The sequence below is a fragment of the Staurois parvus genome, unplaced genomic scaffold, assembly GCF_062004578.1.
Source record: "Staurois parvus isolate SC_StPar_1 unplaced genomic scaffold, SC_StPar_1.0 ptg000118l, whole genome shotgun sequence".
NCBI lineage: Eukaryota > Metazoa > Chordata > Amphibia > Anura > Ranidae > Staurois > Staurois parvus.
The window spans coordinates 4,047,868-4,065,623 of NW_028317914.1; the positions used below are offsets into that span (position 1 = coordinate 4,047,868).

The window sequence follows — 17,756 nt, forward strand, 5'->3', positions numbered from 1 at the left end:
AATCTTCGCTCTTAGTTCAGGTCTACTTTAAGCAGTCCTCTAAATATTATCTCATAAAAAAAACCTATATTTAGGCTATAGATGTATGATAGATGATCACGCTGATCTCGCATTCATACTCAAAAATCCCCTACTTGGCTTATTTCCACTTGGGACAGTGCACAGATGTAAATGGGGCTAAAGCTGGGTTCCATTTTTAACAGCTTAGAAACCCCTGCTGTATGCTTACTTTTAGAGGGTTGGCAGGCCACCAAGATTCTGGTTTAATAGAAAGTAATATGAAAAGAGCTTTGCGGCTTCTACAGTGAACCCAGAAGATACATTCTTCACAATACCTATAGCTATAAAGGTGAATTGCGGCCTGTTTTAAAGTGATTTTACCGCTTGTTCAGAATACTTTGGGGTACTAACAAAGAGTGAACAGGCATAAAGCCTGCCCCACTCCTACACATAGAAAACAGAGCAGATCTTGCTCCTAATTAAAAAAAAAAATAGGGGGGGGGGGGGGCAAGCCTCTTTATTTATTTTGATGCTGTGTCTGCTCCAGACACTGCATAGAGAGCAAGAGAGATGGAGCAGTTTGCTACTGCTTCCTTCCTGCACTCTTGATAGGTCAGAAACCGGTCTGTCTGATTTGTTGATTTGGCACATGTGACTGTAGTTTCCCCTTTTGTGTGTAATCTGGATGCAGGTTAACTTTAACATGCATGGTCAGATTGGCCAAATATGTATGTTTATACCTAATGAGAGCATAACATCTACATCCCTTGCATTTGCTTATTTTGGGAGCATAGGGTAGCTAGGAAAATCCACCCTGGCTGATCTCACTTCCGTCTCAGAAGTTTTATGTTTTGGAGAGGTTGGTGCGTACATAAAGTCATACAATCATTGTCTGTAAAACGTCTCTATTTTAATATTCCTGGTGGATCACTGGGAATTACTGTGCTACGTTGTAGCAGTCTTTCTTTAGAAATATATAAATCTTCACTCACTAGATGTGATTTCACAAGGTATTTTAAGAAAAATGCTCTGATTGTTCGAAGTGCAGGGTGCTCTGCTCCCCCTCGCTGTCTAGACAGTTCACTCCTAATCTGTCATTATCTTCTGCTCCAGGCATCCTTCTGCTTACCACTCTCATCCAGATTCATATAAATCTGTATATTGAATCCCCTCCAACAGTCCTGACCTCCATTCCTGCCTTATTACATTATACATCTCACAGGTGACACAATCTGATGTCATTCTTTGGCACGTCATTATGCACATCGAACTGCCAACACTCTAGCCTTCTTCATTTGCCCTCATGCCAAACCTCGTAAGCCTCCCCAGATAATTGCCTCATTAAAGTGCTTACTCTTCTAACTGTTCTTCTTAATGTACAGTATCGGCTCAGAGCTGTGTGCATATTAACACTGTAAACCCCTGGCCTCTGACAACATCAGATCATTTTCTTAAATCAGAAGCTGCCTTGCTCCTAATTGTCTTGTTAAGCCTGGCCAGATCACAGATGAGGATTTGTCATAATTGGAAAAGTCAATGTAGTGTGAATGCAAGAGGCATGGCTGGGACCTGGAGGTGCTGATGTGCATAAGATGAGCAGGCTAGATTGTAGATCCGAATGTTGATCATTATGATATGCAATATTGCGAGCATTCATTATGGATGTTTTGGAGTACAATGCAGTTCATGAAAGCACATTTGTTTTGAAAACGTCCAAATCTTGTAGACTTCACCTCCGCAACATCTCCAAGATACGCCCATTTTTAACCTCGGAAACTACTAAGCAACTTATTCACTCCCTTGTTATCTCTGGCCATGACTATTGTAACTCCCTCCTCATTGGCCTACCTCATCGCAGGCTATCCCCTCTTCAGTCTATCATGAATGCTGCTGCCAGACTCATCCACCTTACTAACTGTTCCATATCTGCCACCCCTCTCTGCCAATCCCTCCACTGGCTTCCCATTGCCCTACGAATAAAACTAAAAACATGAACAATAACATATAAAGCCATTTATAACTCTGCCCCAAATTACATCACCAATCTTGTCTCCAAATATCACCCAAACCGTCCTCTCCGCTCCTCGCAAGACCTCCTGCTCTCTAGCTCCCTTGTCTCCTCCTCCCATGCTCATCTCCAGGACTTCTCCAGAGCTTCCTCCATTCTCTGGAACTCTCTACCCCAATTTATCAGACTATCGCCTACTCTGCTCACTTTTAGGTGATCTCTGAAAACCTATCTCTTCAGGGAAGCCTATCCTGCCCTCAGCTAATAATGGAATCTTCTACTCCTCCTACCAGTCCATCCCCCACAGTTACTACCTTTTTGTACCACTAGCCCCTCCCTCCTAGATTGTAAGCTCCAAGGAGCAGGGCCCTCCTAACCCTCTTGTATTGAACTGTATTGTTGCTGTATTGTCTCCCTTTATATTGTAAAGTGCTGAGCAAACTATTGCCGCTATATAAATCCTGTATAATAATAATAATAATAATAAAAAACATGTAACTCAAAACAAAATCCTACTGTCTTGGGTTTGTGTTGCTGTCCTCATCCCTGTGAAAATATTCCCTCTCTTCTTGTCCAAATAACTATGGCTTAGGGGTTTTCATTTTAATTTTGATGCTCAGAAATGTTTAAATTGATGTGATTTATATACACTATATTTTTTCATGTATTGTGTAAGTCAGGGCTTGACAAACTTGCTTTGAATCTAGGAGCCAGCTAAAAAAAGTTAGAAGCCAGTTTTTTGAAAGAACGAACAAAAAGAGAGGAAGGAGACACCGGGACGCTGCTTCACCGCTTCAGGGATATGAATTCCCCGAAGTTTTCTCTCCCAGCACTTACAGGATGGGCTAGACAGATTCTGATTGGTCAGCGCTGTTCACGTGACGATGCTGACCAATTAGAATGCCTCTTGTCCATACGCTGAGAGGTATGAATAGGAGATTACGTCGTGGAGACTTCAAATCCCTGTATCAGTGAAGCGGCGTCCCAGTGCCTGACAGCAAACAGCTGACAAAAGCCCAGGTGCCAGGATGCAATTTCTAGTCACCATGTGACCTGAGATTTAACAAGCCCTGCAATAGAGCCCCCATATCATACAGGAAAGCCCCCCCCCCCATATCATACAGCACAGTCCCTATATCATACAATACAGCTGCCCATATCACATAGCACAGCCCCCCATATCATACAGTACATATGATCACTACAATACAGGGGCCCCCACATATGATCAGTATAGTGCAAGGGTCCCTCCCTAAGATCAATCAATAAACTCCTTAATTGCACCACTACCACAAAACACTACTTTCTCCCTAGAAAGTATACAATCTAATAAATTATTTTTGTGATACACATCTAAATCACCCAAATAACCTCCAAATATAGTATGTTTAAATAAAACCACACATAATTCCAAATAAATAAAAAAAATAAATATATATATCTAAAATATATTAATAAACCCCAAAGTGTCCAAGTCCCAAAAATTATTTCCAAAAATATTTTCTTATAAGTCCAATGAAGCAAAAACGATTCAAAATACTCCGTGATAACCTCAAAGAAAAAAGAAAAGAGAAAAATTCATAGTGTATTACCCTTAAAATATAAACTTATATACTTCACTCTGTGCACAACTCAAAACACATCAAAATTGTGCAACTTAAATTAATTAAATATCAATCCAAATAAATAGTAAATAAAATTTAAATAAAATAATATAATAAGTAAAACCAAAAACGTGAAAAATCGTGATCACTCCAACCACAAGTGAATAGTGATACTAGGTACTAGTACCCTTTAAACTCCAGCCAAAAGTGATACCAAGTACCATTACCCTCTTCCAATATTTTCAGGCATAAGCTGACATAAAGAAACGGTGTCTCTCCATCCTTCTTTTTCAAGGGTATTCCTCATACAAGTAAAGAAAGGCTTTTTAGGCAGGATCCATAAAAGGAACAGATTTTAATCAAAACTTACATATAAAACAGGGATATCCAGCTTCCAGCACTAATTTTTCAAATCCTAGGTTGAAAACCACATGTTTCCAACCAGCAAAATGGCCGCGGCGACACTTCCGGTTAGCGTGCGTGCGTGATGACGTCACTCCCCTAACGCGTTTTGTCACTTCCGGACTTCATCTGAAGGGATCTTTTTTCTTTGAGGTTATCACGGAGTATTTTGAATCGTTTTTGCTTCATTGGACTTATAAGAAAATATTTTTGGAAATAATTTTTGGGACTTGGACACTTTGGGGTTTATTAATATATTTTAGATATATATATTTATTTTATTTATTTGGAATTGTGTGGTTTTATTTAAACATACTATATTTGGAGGTTATTTGGGTGATTTAGATGTGTATCACAAAAAGAATTTATTAGATTGTATACTTTCTAGGGAGAAAGTAGTGTTTTGTGGTAGTGGTGCAATTAAGGAGTTTATTGATTGATTATTGATAGAAGGGAAGTGTCGCCGTGGCCATTTTGCTGGTTGGAAACATGTGGTTTTCAACCTAGGATTTGAAAAATTAGTGCTGGAAGCTGGATATCCCTGTTTTATATGTAAGTTTTGATTAAAATCTGTTCCTTTTTATGGATCCTGCCTAAAGAGCCTTTCTTTACTTGTATGAGGAATACCCTTGAAAAAGAAGGATGGAGAGACACCGTTTCTTTATGTCAGCTTATGCCTGAAAATATTGGAAGAGGGTAATGGTACTTGGTATCACTTTTGGCTGGAGTTTAAAGGGTACTAGTACCTAGTATCACTATTCACTTGTGGTTGGAGTGATCACGATTTTTCACGTTTTTGGTTTTACTTATTATATTATTTTATTTACTATTTATTTGGATTGATATTTAATTAATTTAAGTTGCACAATTTTGATGTGTTTTGAGTTGTGCACAGAGTGAAGTATATAAGTTTATATTTTAAGGGTAATACACTATGAATTTTTCTCTTTTCTTTTTTCTTTGAGGTTATCACGGAGTATTTTGAATCGTTTTTCCTCCCTAAGATCAGTTCAGTACAGGAGCCCCCCATATGATCAGTACAGTACAGGGGCCCCTCCATGTGATCGGCACAACACAGGAGCCTCACACATGCTCAATGTGGGCCCCTCCCAGACACATGATCAGAACAAAGAGGAACAGTGTGGCCCCCCCAGAGACATAATTCAGGGGCCCCATATATGATCAGTGTGGCTCCCTCCCAGACGCATGTGGTCAGACCATGGTCTAACCTCCCCAGCAGAGTCCCAATCACCCAGGCCGCCTCTTGTTCCTTCGCTCATAGCTGTCCACTGTAGAGGCCAGGACCACTGGGTGAACCTTCTCCATCGGACCATTTAGAACCTCTGGAGCTCCAGAACACATCCCCGGAGCTGCCATGACCATCTGCCGGAGAGAGAGAGGGTGGGGCCGAAAGACATCCAGACCGCACTGGCCAGAGTTTCAACGGAGGGAAGGAGGAGGCTGCTCATGCCGCTCTGTGTTATCCCTAGATCCCCGCTTTCTGGCTAGAAATTAGAAAGGAAAAAAAATATTAAATATACATATGCAATACTTCATATTTACCAAACCAAAGGAAATCGAGATAATGTATAAACATAGTTTGTTTTTTTAGTTTTGAACATAATTCAGAAAATATAAACAAACTGTATACATTCTATTTTAAAGCGAGTTCTTTAGAAAAAGTTACATTCCCCTGTCCCCTCTAATTTTTGATCTCATGATGGAGCCACTTTTATGTTCTATCCATAAGCTCCCAACATCCAGGGTTGCCCTATGCGTTCGGGTCATCATAACAAAACTACATATTCAGACGACCTACACTTTTTTTCTCTTAAAGTGTTACTAAACCCAGGACCCTGCATTCACTATATATCTGGTTTCCCACAGTACACACAACATGGAAATGCAATTATTTTAGTAAATGTAAATTTTATTTATTTATTTTACTTATATAGCGCCGTCAATTTACGCAGCGCTTTACATACATATTGTACATTCACATCAGTCCCTAACCCTCAAGGGGCGTACAATCTAAGGTCCCTAACTCACATTCATACATACACATACTAGGGACAATTTTAGACAGGATCCAATTAACCTACCAGCATGTCTTTGGAGTGTAGGAGGAAACCGGAGTACCCGGAGGAAACCCACGCAGGCACAGGGAGAACATGCAAACTCCAGGCAGGTGGTGCCGTGGCTGGGATTTGAACTGACAACCCTAGTACTGCCAGGTGGAAGTGCTAACCATTTAGCCACTGTACTGCCCACCTTTTCTCATCAGCAGTATATAGCAGTCTTGTGACTTCAGCAGATCACTGGATGTGAATCCGATGTCCCTCTGGACAGTGTTGATTGGCCCCATGCTGATCACATGCACTCTCCCAAGAAAAAAACAAACCTCTCTAGCAATACACACCAAACTAAGCATGTGCATCTGACTACAGATTCAGTCTGTATCAGGTGGACATTTCAGCAAGAGGAGGGGCAGGGAACAAGGGATCAAACAGCATTTTTACACAATGGAGAGGATTAACCCCTTAGGTTCCACAGTGAGTATAACAAGCATGCTTTACTGCATATACAGACTAATTTTACTGTTGTGGGTTTAGTAACACTTTAAGTGCCCCAAACCACTCTTAGCTCTGTAATTTCAGTCCAAACCTTTGGATGGCTGTCAGAATTTTTTATTATTATTATTATTATTATACAGTATTTATATAGCGCTAAAAGGTTTGCTCAGCGCTGTACATTATAGTGGGGGACAGAACATGAGACAATACAGTAACAAAACAATACACGAGGGGTTCGAGGGCCCTGCTCTTTCGAGCTTACAATCTAGGAGGGAGCGGATAGTGGTATAGGAGGAAGTGGCTGTGGGGGATGGAGTGGTAGGAGGAGTGGAGGAAATCGGCTGTTAGGTGAGGGTGGGGTAGGCTTCCCTGAAGAGGTGGGTTGTCAGGGCGCTCCTAAAGGTAAGGAGGGTAGGTGACAGTCTGATGGATTGGGGTAGTGAGTTCCAGAGGATGGGGGGAAGTCCTGGAGAAGTCCTGCAGTCGGGCGTGGGAGGAGGAGACCAGGGAGCTAGAAAGTAGGAGGTCTTGTGAGGAGCGAAGCGTACGGGTTGGGTGGTATTTGGGTATCAGGTCGGTGAGGTAGTTTGGGGCAGCATTATAAATGGCTTTGTATGTCAATGTTAGTAGTTTGAATTTAATGCGTTGGGCAATCGAAAGCCAGTGGAGAGAATGACAGAGGGGAGGTGGCAGAAGCGGAGCGGTTGGTGAGGTGGATGAGTCTGGCCGCTGAGTTCAGGATAGACTGAAGCAGGGATAGCCTGTGTTGGGGTAGGCCGGTGAGAAGGGAGTTGCAGTAGTCCAGACGTGAGATAATAAGGGAGTGAACGAGTTGTTTAGTAGTGTCTGGGGTTAGGAACGAACGTATTTTGGAGATGTTGCGGAGGTGGAGCCTGCATGAGTTTGCCAGAGATTGGACATGGGGTTGGAAGGACTTTAGGATAACTACCATAACTGCCCAATCACACATTCGATATCTAGGTACCAACTTTCCTGCAGACATCTGAAAATCTGGTTTGGGTCCAACAGTATACTTAAAATGATGATTCTCCCCAGACTGTCTTAGCGTCTCCCAACCATACCCATCAGCATGCCTTCACATGTCTTACAAAATCCTCGTTCTTCCTTTCTACACCTCCTATGTGTGGGGGGAAGGCCAGAATCAACTTTTAGACCCTTATCCTACCAAAATCCAAGGGTGGATTAGGATTTCCTGACTCCAAGGGTGGATTAGAATTTCCTGAAATTTGGGTTTGGCTGGAACAAGACTTTTCCCCCTTCCCCCTTCCCCTTTCTCCCTTAAGGGTATACCATGGATAGGTGGACATCTTCCATCTGAACCAAAGTGCCACCCTTTGATTGCTACCACTTGGATAGCATGCAATCTTTTTCGCATTTCCAAACTCTCCTTTCTTCCCTCTCCTTTAACCCTCATTGTGGTCTCCATCAACATTCCCACTAGGACACTCCGAGCCATCTTTTCTGAACTTGGTCAAACAGTCTCATCCCCGATCCTACATTCTTTAAAAGGCAGAACTATTTATTCCTATCCCGTCCTTAAGACTCAATTTGGTTCACTCTTGGATGACTGGCACCTACTTCAGTTGCTCCATTACCATCGCTAATATATCACCTTCTAACCAATTCTTTAGAGACACCATGAATTTAGAAAAACTCTGCTTACCAACTGTACTTCACTAACATACACTTTCTATTGTCTACTCTGTAGTAGTTGAACTGAATATCCACTTGGGGTAAAAACTGTGCTGTTCACTAACACAGAACCAGATAGATTGTATCTTGTTATTAGCATGAAATTTGTAGAGTTCAAGGATCGGGATATAAGTTACTTACACGCTGATATAAAACCCATATTTACTATATAAGATGTACCCTCAAAGCTCCTTGCTCTGTTGGTGTTGCAATCCCAGAGAGGTACCCTTCTCCATATCTTCTGGGAGTGCCTCCTTCTTGAACTCTACTGGAACTTTGTGAAGAGGATATGCTTCAAGCTAACTGGTGTCCCTCTCAAATTTGAGCCTCTCATTTTTGTTCTATGTTCATCTCCTCTGCCTCAAACAGTTATAAATATTCTTTGTTAATTCACCTCCTTAATGCCACTAGAGCCTGTATTTCAGTTCTCTGAAGGAAAACTCCACCTTCCACTATGACACAATTGTTTGTCCACATCAGTGAAACAATGCAAATGGAAGACCTTACATCATCCACTCGCCACTGGGAAGATAAACTCAGGAAAACCTGCTAATATTGGCTTGACGTTATTTCTACTTCAGAATATAGCTCTCTTTTACTACCACTGTCTGAGACCTAGTCTTTCCCCTTCCATTTTCCATCCAATCTCTCAGCTGCAGGCCTCCCCAAATCTCCGATTTCCCATTTTCCATCCTCAACTCTTATATTTCCTCCATTCAAATTTCACAGCCTTACTTCTGTCCCTTTCTGTTGTCTTTGCCTTTTTAAAGCTTTAAAGCATGGATCTCGAGGTCAGAGTGTCCATTGAGAACACTACTTCGTACCACCACAGGTTTAATTTTCCTTTCCCATTCTCAGGACTCTAACCTCCAACATGACCTTAGCACATATGCGTAATCATGCTTTGTAATGTGATCATTACCAGTGTTTTTCCTGGTGGTTATGCCACTTGACTTTCACTTTTCACCTTGTAATTTGTGGTACGTGTATATCTTAATGCCTTTCACATTGTATCTCTCTCTGGGATTCTTTACATTTTAAATTATAATTTAAAAAGAATCAGCTTTTATAACACGTTTTCAAATGCAAGCACAGCCTCGGTTTACGAATTTAATGCGTTCTGTGGGACTTTTCTTATTACGAAAAATTTGTAAACTGAAACGCGGTTTCCCATAGGAATGCATTGAAAACCAATTAATCCGTTTCGTAGGTCAGTAAAAAAAAAAGAAAAGTCTTTTTTATCTGTTCAAAACTCTTTATAATGTGCACTTTAAAGGCATAAATACTGTACAGGGACATGATTAAAAAACATTTCAGAAATGCATTGAAAACCAATTAATCCATTTTGTATTGCGAAAAGAATTAAACCGAGGCATTATTTTCAATGGCTTTTCATTCGTAAACCGAAAATTATGTTAACTGAGGCGTTCGTAAACCGAGGTATGCCTGTATGTGAATGAGGCTTCTCCATTATAAAGAGCCAGCTGATGGAACGGCATGTCTGGCTGGACTGTACTACACTCAGTAAGATGGATGTGAATCCAGCATGCTTATATGAGCTGTCGGTAGCGAGGGTCCTTCTCTACAACATGAGGCAGGGCACAGGCTTTACTACTCAGAATGTGTCTCTGCTTTTTTTTTTTTTAAAGATTGTAGGGATCCCTATTACACTAGTGACTTTCCAGGGATGGAATCTCTAAAATATGCAGGAAAAACACTTGCCTGCAGGTAGGTGTTGCTCTTTCACTGACTGGCATTACTCCCTCTCTTCGCCGGCTGGATGCCTCACCCATCCAGCCGGCGAAGGAGCAACACATATAAGCAAATGAATGTTTCACTGCTCTGCATAGTTTTTCTGTCACTGGCGTTCTTTTTTTGTTTTTTTTTGGCCAGTTCCAGGATCGCTAATGTGACAAGAACCAAAGATTTTGAATACCTTTTTTTGTTTTGTTGCACCTAAATAGTATTTGCCCAATTTTAAACCTAACATTCACTTTTTTATTTTTGTTATTATTTTAATGTATCCTACATTCATTGTCCCTGTTATTTCTTGCTGCACTTGTTCTCTCCTGTGACCCTGGAGATATGCTCATTTTGCTACTTCTGCACTTTAAAAATAGCTGCCTCGCAAATCACAATCATTTATTCAAGCGCTTATGTGTGTCAGAGATGTGTCAATACCCAGACAGCCGACTGAGCAGTGCGAGTTTGTAAATTAATCATATTCTGTATGGGCAATTTAAGATGTTGGCATGACACTCACCACTTAAAACAACGCTGGTATCTTTAAATATTAATCTTTAAATATTAAATAAGAATTTGTCTAAGTGACTGTGTAGTAAAATTTGACAGCTTTTTTTTTTTTTCAACTATTGTATGTACACTTATTTTGTTCTTCGACAATATAATATAGGAGCCTTTAGATGCACTTTAAGATCGTTTCCTTAAAATAAAACAAGATAGATTAAATTAGCTACAGGGGAGTGGAGTGAGGGAGGGGCTTTTTCTCTTTCTGGAGCTGAAATTTTAAATTGCATTTCCTTAAACACATAAACATGATCATGCAGGTTCCTCTCTGCATAGATTATGTTCTCAGGCTGTCGCTGAGGGTGTAGTCCAACAATCCAGACACATACTAGTAGACTATCTTCTTCCTAAACTAGCTGTATGCAAGAAGTTCGATGAGGGAAAGTTAAAAAGGAAAGATGTTATGCGTTTTTTTTTCTTCCATTATTTTGTACTTTGGAATTGCAGGTGTCCTTGTACAGCTTCATGCAAGGAAGACATACTTGCATTCAACGGCAAAAGCTACACATTGCAGCTACACTTCAGGGCTACTAGCCTCCACTCACACTTTTTTGTGTTTTGTGAACATGCGCAGAATCACACAGTTTTGCATGTGTTTATGAAATGCATGATGGGGGTTGTGCTTGTGTTGCCATTCATTGTTAATGGCACCATAAATGCATTAATAAAAGTGAATCGCTGCCCTCAAAAATGTGCATGAACTAATTTTTTTGTGCGTAGGGCATCCCATTCAACTGAATGGACTGTCCTATAATTATGGTGCAAAAAAAGTGCATTTGTATAATTTTGCATGCATTCATGGAACATTAAATGTGAATATAGGCTTAAGCAAACCCATGCCAAGGGTAAAATAGAGGCTGTCATTGTCTTAATAAAAATGGCAGTTGCCTAGCTGGTACTGGCTTCAGTATTTTCTGAGTCCCCGACTCACAACAGGCGCGCGGATTACAAAGTCAGAGCTCCAAATCCATTTTATCCAAGCTTTAAGGATCAGAAAAGAATTTTTCCCTGCTGAAGCAAGTCATACCATATTTCATAAGGATTTTTCACTTTCCTTGGGATCATCTCTGGGATTTTTTTTTTTCTAGTTGACCTTTTATGGACAAGCATCTTTTTTTTAAACTCAATTGTGTGACTTTTTGAGATTGGAAAATGGGACAAGTTTTCCTCAAAATATATATCCTTGGTATAGTCTTAATCACACTATACAAAATTTTAGATTTTATTTAAAAAAAATATAAAAAATCACAAATTGCCCCTCTAATAACATGCTGAAGATACTACTACACACACATGCAGACCCTTACAATGGTTAAAGTATTTGTAACTCTTAACAATGAATGTCTGTCTTTTTTTTTTTTTTTGCTCCCCTATTAGTCAATTAAACATATCCATGAAAGTGATTTGTTATATCTGTTCAATAAGTGGTGACCCTACCAGAAATCCAGTGCTGAAGGCCATCCATCCTCTTTAGTTTAGGCAGAGCAGATCGAAAAATAGTCTGGTGTAAATAAACAGCAGAGTCCATTTACTGCTAGCTGCCCATAAAGCAGAGTGGGCTCTGTCCATGTCCGCGCTGCAGAAACTGAATGGACTTGGATGTGTCACCTTCTCACTTTGCTCCGATCGGCAGGGGATCTGTGAGCTGATCAGAACAGAGTTCACCCTGTGTAAGAGGGGCCTTAGCAGTAAGGTGATCATCTTCAGACTCATAAAGGGAATGCAGCCTACCTTGTCCATAAATCATATATCAAACAACCATGCAGCGCTAATAAGTACAATAATGCATGCAAATGATCATACGGTGCATGTAATAACTGGTAAAGTGAACACCACTTAATACTAAAATAGATCTTGGAAATTATCTAAAAAGTCCAGGAATAATGATAATGATGGTGAATAAAAATCTCCAACAAGAGTGTTCTTGCGGTGCATAATATATAGAATTTCAGGACAAAAAGGTGACACAATAAGTGACTTCTGTGACCATATTCCTCCCGCAGAAATGAGTGTAGATTGCACTAACCAGAGAGCGCAATCTTAGTGCGCATTTGAGTGTTCACCAACTCCTGGTCATCCGGCTACTGAAAACTGGAACTGGATCACAGAGTGGTCATCTGGCCTGCATCAGCTGGGCAAACATCACAACCTCAGGGACACCAGATATCAGAGGGCGTGTAGTCGTCTCGCCACCGGGGGGAGTCTAACCAATCATGATGTGGCCACCAGCTCATCCCAATAAGCCTTGAAGAAGGGGGGGGCTCGGAAGTAGTGAGCCAAGACAACAGAAGGCTCTGATAGTGTAGTACTTTATTATCCACAACAGAAAAATAGACAAATAGCTGAAAAATCCTACTCACATGTGTAGTGAGCAGCTGGTAGCAGGGAATTCCAAAATGGCCGCCAGCCGTCCACAGGGGCCATGTGGTGTGACGTCGCAGGGTATAAGGCACCTCTCTAACCCGTTTCATGCGATGGCACGTTATTTTCTTTTGAGGCTCCTGGTGTTTGCCTTTCATGCTATCCGCTCTTTGGTTGTTTATCCAGCGCTCGTATTTTTTCTGTTTTTATTTGGTCCATAAATAAGTCCATCCGGATGTTTCTTTATTGTATAACACATGGGTGCCATACTGGCGGCCTTCCAGCTGTTGCCAAACTACAAGTCCCACAAGGCATTGCAAGATTGACCGTTACAAGCATGACTCCCAAAGGCAGAGGCATGATGGGACTTGTAGTTTCGCAACAGCTGGAGGTATTAAATCAAATGGTGCAGCGCTAACCTATAAATAAACTATTATCCAAAATTATATTAATATAATTACATACGTGACAAAAACATGAACTTGATCCCTTCTGGGATCTAATAGTGAAAATATAATGATTAGAAAGTGAAAATAAACAGATCCAAATGGGACTGAGATAAAGTGTACAAAGTGAACTGATCCGCTCAGGGATCCAGTGTGACATCCAAGAAGTGACTGAACATGGTGATTTGGAAAGAAATATACTATAAATCCAAACCGTCCAAATGGGACTAGATGAATGTGAAAACAATCAATAAAATAATGTGTCACCGATCCCTTAATTTGGGATTAATATCACTCAAACAAAACCCAAACACAGCGACTGATGCTTATCTAAAATAAAATGTAAAAGTCCAAAGTAACAAATAAGTGAATCTCTAATAGGGGATAAATCTCCAAACATATGTAATTATATTAATATAATTTTAGATAATAGGTTAGCGCTGCACCATTTGATTTAATATTGTAGAATTTTCATATGGTATATGATTGGGTGTTAGCAGCAACAGCTGGAGGGTCGTCGGTTTGACACCCCTGGTATAACGGAACAGCTTTATTGTTGGTAATCTGATGTTCTGAGAACCTCTTCTTCTTATGAGGCAGGAGAACTGCTCCCAAGCACACCCACTACCAATCTTTTGCTGTCTCTCACATACATACCAATGTAAAATGTCCCTACTAATGTTTTTTTTACAGCCACCAGATTTGAATTTGCTTTGGAAGACTGAGTGAGACGGATAAAAAAAAAAAGAAAAAAGGAATCTAAGGATAACCATACACGCTTAAATTCCCATTTATACTAAACTGCATAGATGAAAACAATCTCTGCCAGCTACTGTATTCAGACAACTGTGATAGCAGCAGCTATCTGTATACTTGAACCTATTTGGCCAATAATTTTCTATTAGACTCCTTCAATTTTGAAACCAAATATTGTTGTGCCAGGAGGTTCCAACAGGGCCACCCATGGCTCTAATTTTAGCCAATTCCTGCCAAATCTGAAATTCGAGCCAAGCATGGTCCACTTAAGAGACCGAGAAAGCACAGGCTTCAGTTAGATCGGCCATACAGTATACAATTTTCATGTACAATTTTAGATTTACCAAAACCAAACACTTTCAAGAGCCTGTATGCTATCAGGCAGGCTCTTGCACTACATAGTTGAAGGTAAAGCTAAAGGAAATTGAAGAAAAGTGTATAATGTATGGCCAGCTTTAGTGTATTCACAGTGGTACTATGGGGTATATAGCTATAGGGCTATAGCTGTAATGGACTATACAATATGTCCTTTCAAGTTCAATTAACATACTGCTTTAGCACAGTTGCATTGTTCCCTTGAAAGCTTAGTAACTACTTTAATTTATTGTCAGGAATTGCTTTTTAAACAAGAGAGCACTGCGAAGGAAAAAGGTTAGTCCAAATGGACTATTCCTTGGGAACTATAGCAGTAAGGAAAAGTGTCAAAATCTTTGCCGGTTCAGATTAAGTACGTTGCTGTTCTAAAATGGGAGACTCGGATGAATCTGTTGCCTGCGATTTTCTCTGTCAAGCAAAATAATCATAATGAAAATGTATTCTATTGTGTCTGGTGTGAGAACTTCCAAAATAAGCACAGCAGTTCAGTTTTAGACAGACATAGTCTTCGAAATGAGCGTAAAATTGATTGCACATCCTCTCATTTTTGTGTCTTCATTCTCAGTTTATGTAGATGTAAGGCTGGCTATACACACCTCTATTTCTGTCACTCAGCTGAACAAGAGAGATCAATCAATTCACTAAACTGAGTAGATGGAGAAATGCAGCTCATTCTGCACTCCTCTGACCCGTTTTTCGCTGACAGTGGGCTACAGCTTGCTGTTGGCTGACATCACAGAGCCGGTCCAGGCTCTGAAAAGATCCCTACAATATGGGATCCACCCAGATTCCTAGACCAACGGCTGGCTGAGCCTCTCAGTGAGCTGCTGAGAGCCTGAGCCAGCCTCTCCCTCTCTTCAGGGAGCTCTGGAGGGGCAGAGCACAGAGTTGGTGAATGAGCGTCACCAGCTGTCTGCTCACTGAAAGCTGAGAACTGCACGATCAGCTCTCTTTGATCTCTCAGTTCTCAGTCTTGGAAACGTCATGGAACAGATGCAGCATTGGATAGATGCTGCATCCACCTAGGGTGAGTATGTAGGTTTGTTTTATCCAAACCCATATGTCTCAACATATTTGCTACCAAAAGTAATCAGTGATGGTGGCTATACTTTATTTCTGTATCACTTTTGGAATACCCTTTGTATGGACTCCATCTCTTTTGAACGTCATCCTAGTAAGTAAAATTGGAAACAAAACAAGATGAAAGGTGATGTGAAATACATTGGTTGAATCATTTTTATTCTTCTCGTCTGAATCATGTCATCTTGTTTATGTCAAAAGGGGGGGCAGTGTTCAAGCAGAAACCCTACTTGGCTGTCTCTGCTTCGTATACCTCCTCCAAGCCCTTTAGCTGAAACTATGACAGCCTTTACTTAACCTATTTGACACTGAGGAACCCTCAAGCTGGCCCTAAACGGATTGAATGGAGCTCTGGAGGAGCCATAGGATTTCCTGGAACCCTGGTTGGGAAAGTCTTCTCTACAACTGGTGCATTGGTTAGCATTGCTGGGAGATTGCTAAAGATTTGGACAGAGAGAGTAGTATTTCTTATCCTACGATTTTATGGTAGTATACATTGTCCTTAGAACTAAGGCAAAGCCCTGCTTCTGTAAAAGATATAAAGTAGCCTTTATGCACAGTGGAGTTCTCTATCTGGATCCCCATTATAGTCTTGCGTCGACCCATAAACAGCTGCATAGAGCCTCATAGTAGACATTGGAAGTGTAGTATGTGTCCTTGCTAGAGTTCTTTGTTTAATGAATTGCTATGTTGTTTCTCTTTAGGTCACGTTGAGAATGAAGAACAGTATACACAAGCACTGGATAAATTCGGAAGCAATTGTGTCTGCCGAGATGACCCTGACTTGGGGACAGCTTTCCTGAAATTCTCTGTCTTCACTAAGGAGCTGACTGCACTTTTTAAAAACCTGGTGAGCTAGATATATTTTATTCTCCAGATCCTTTGTGCAGTGACTGTGGAATGACAATGTACTTGCTGTGAGTTGTATAATAATGTTGGAGGTACATTTTTACAGACAGCTACATATTTTTATCTCACGGTCCAAAAACAATGAAAATAAATGCAATTACAATTATTTTTTGGGGGTGTATGCATGAATGTTATCACCCTGATATGTACCCTTGTTATTACTTGTTTTATTTACCTTGTTTAAACACCTTTTGCAGTACGGTGGTTGTACTTTAGTGTTTTTTTGTTTTTTTTAATCTCACTGTAAGTCTATAGACCGAGCTCTGTTATTAGACTATTACAAAAAAAAATATACATTCACATGGGATTTTAGTGCCAGCTGTTTCAGAAATCCAGTGCATTCCTATGGCTGGATTCATAGGTTGTTGTGGATAGTTGTGTCTGTTTAGCTAACAATTGACAGCCTGACAGCAGGCACAGCTGTTTGCAGGTGTACCTATAATGGCATGTGGAAGGATAACCTGCGGTCAGGGACATATGATCGATCTTTGGCAACTATCTACATCCACATGTGAATCAAGCCTTAGAATAAACTGGTTTCTTGACCCAGCTAGCATTAAAATCTGTGAGCTCTTGCTGTAACTGATATATATATATATTTTTGGCCTGCCATCTTTAGTCTTCCACTCCTCACCATTGGCCAGTCAATAGCTTGGGCAGCCTTTCTAACCAATTATTTTGCATGGTAGGGAATGGGCCAATATGCTGATTTCCTTGCTGAAGTTATTTGCATAGTACAGGTTCCTGGGTGTTGAGGCTCCAGGGTTGCTTCAGCTAGAAGATAGCTGAAAATGTATGCATGCATTTCTGAATGACTGCCTTGAAAGTGAACATGTCTCCTAGTTTGAGCATTAGAAACAAAAATCACTGCTTAGTAGTGGGCACTACAAGGTGCCTCCTATTACCTTTCTTGTCCAGAAAAGCCTATTCAGTACACCAGCTGATACATTCACTTTTATATTTAATCCCTGATGACCTATTGCCTCGCTATCCATTGAGAGTTTATTGCTGGCCAATAATAGCATTCTTGTTGGATAGGGGGTCAGCAGGTAGGCTGAACTTTTTTAGCTTAATTTAAGACTACAGTGAGATGAGTGTAAATTGTTGCACATCACAATTTTCGTAACATCTTAAATCGTGTTTGAATAGAAAACCACCTAATAAATCAGGTCAGTAAATAGTCTGGGCATTGCTGCATTGAGAGATCACGTGAAAACTGATT

The 17,756-nt window shown here is 40.5% G+C and overlaps 1 protein-coding gene across 2 annotated transcripts in view; it reads left to right on the plus strand.

The window, feature by feature from the left end:
* Positions 1–17,756, plus strand: part of ASAP2 (ArfGAP with SH3 domain, ankyrin repeat and PH domain 2) — a 326,350-nt gene that overhangs the window by 118,366 nt on the left and 190,228 nt on the right. For both annotated transcript variants that reach the window (XM_089672021.1, XM_089672023.1), the window contains exon 3: positions 16,330–16,475. In XM_089672021.1, coding sequence (XP_089528147.1) covers positions 16,330–16,475 — 146 coding nt within the window. The remainder of the gene's footprint in view (positions 1–16,329; positions 16,476–17,756) is intronic.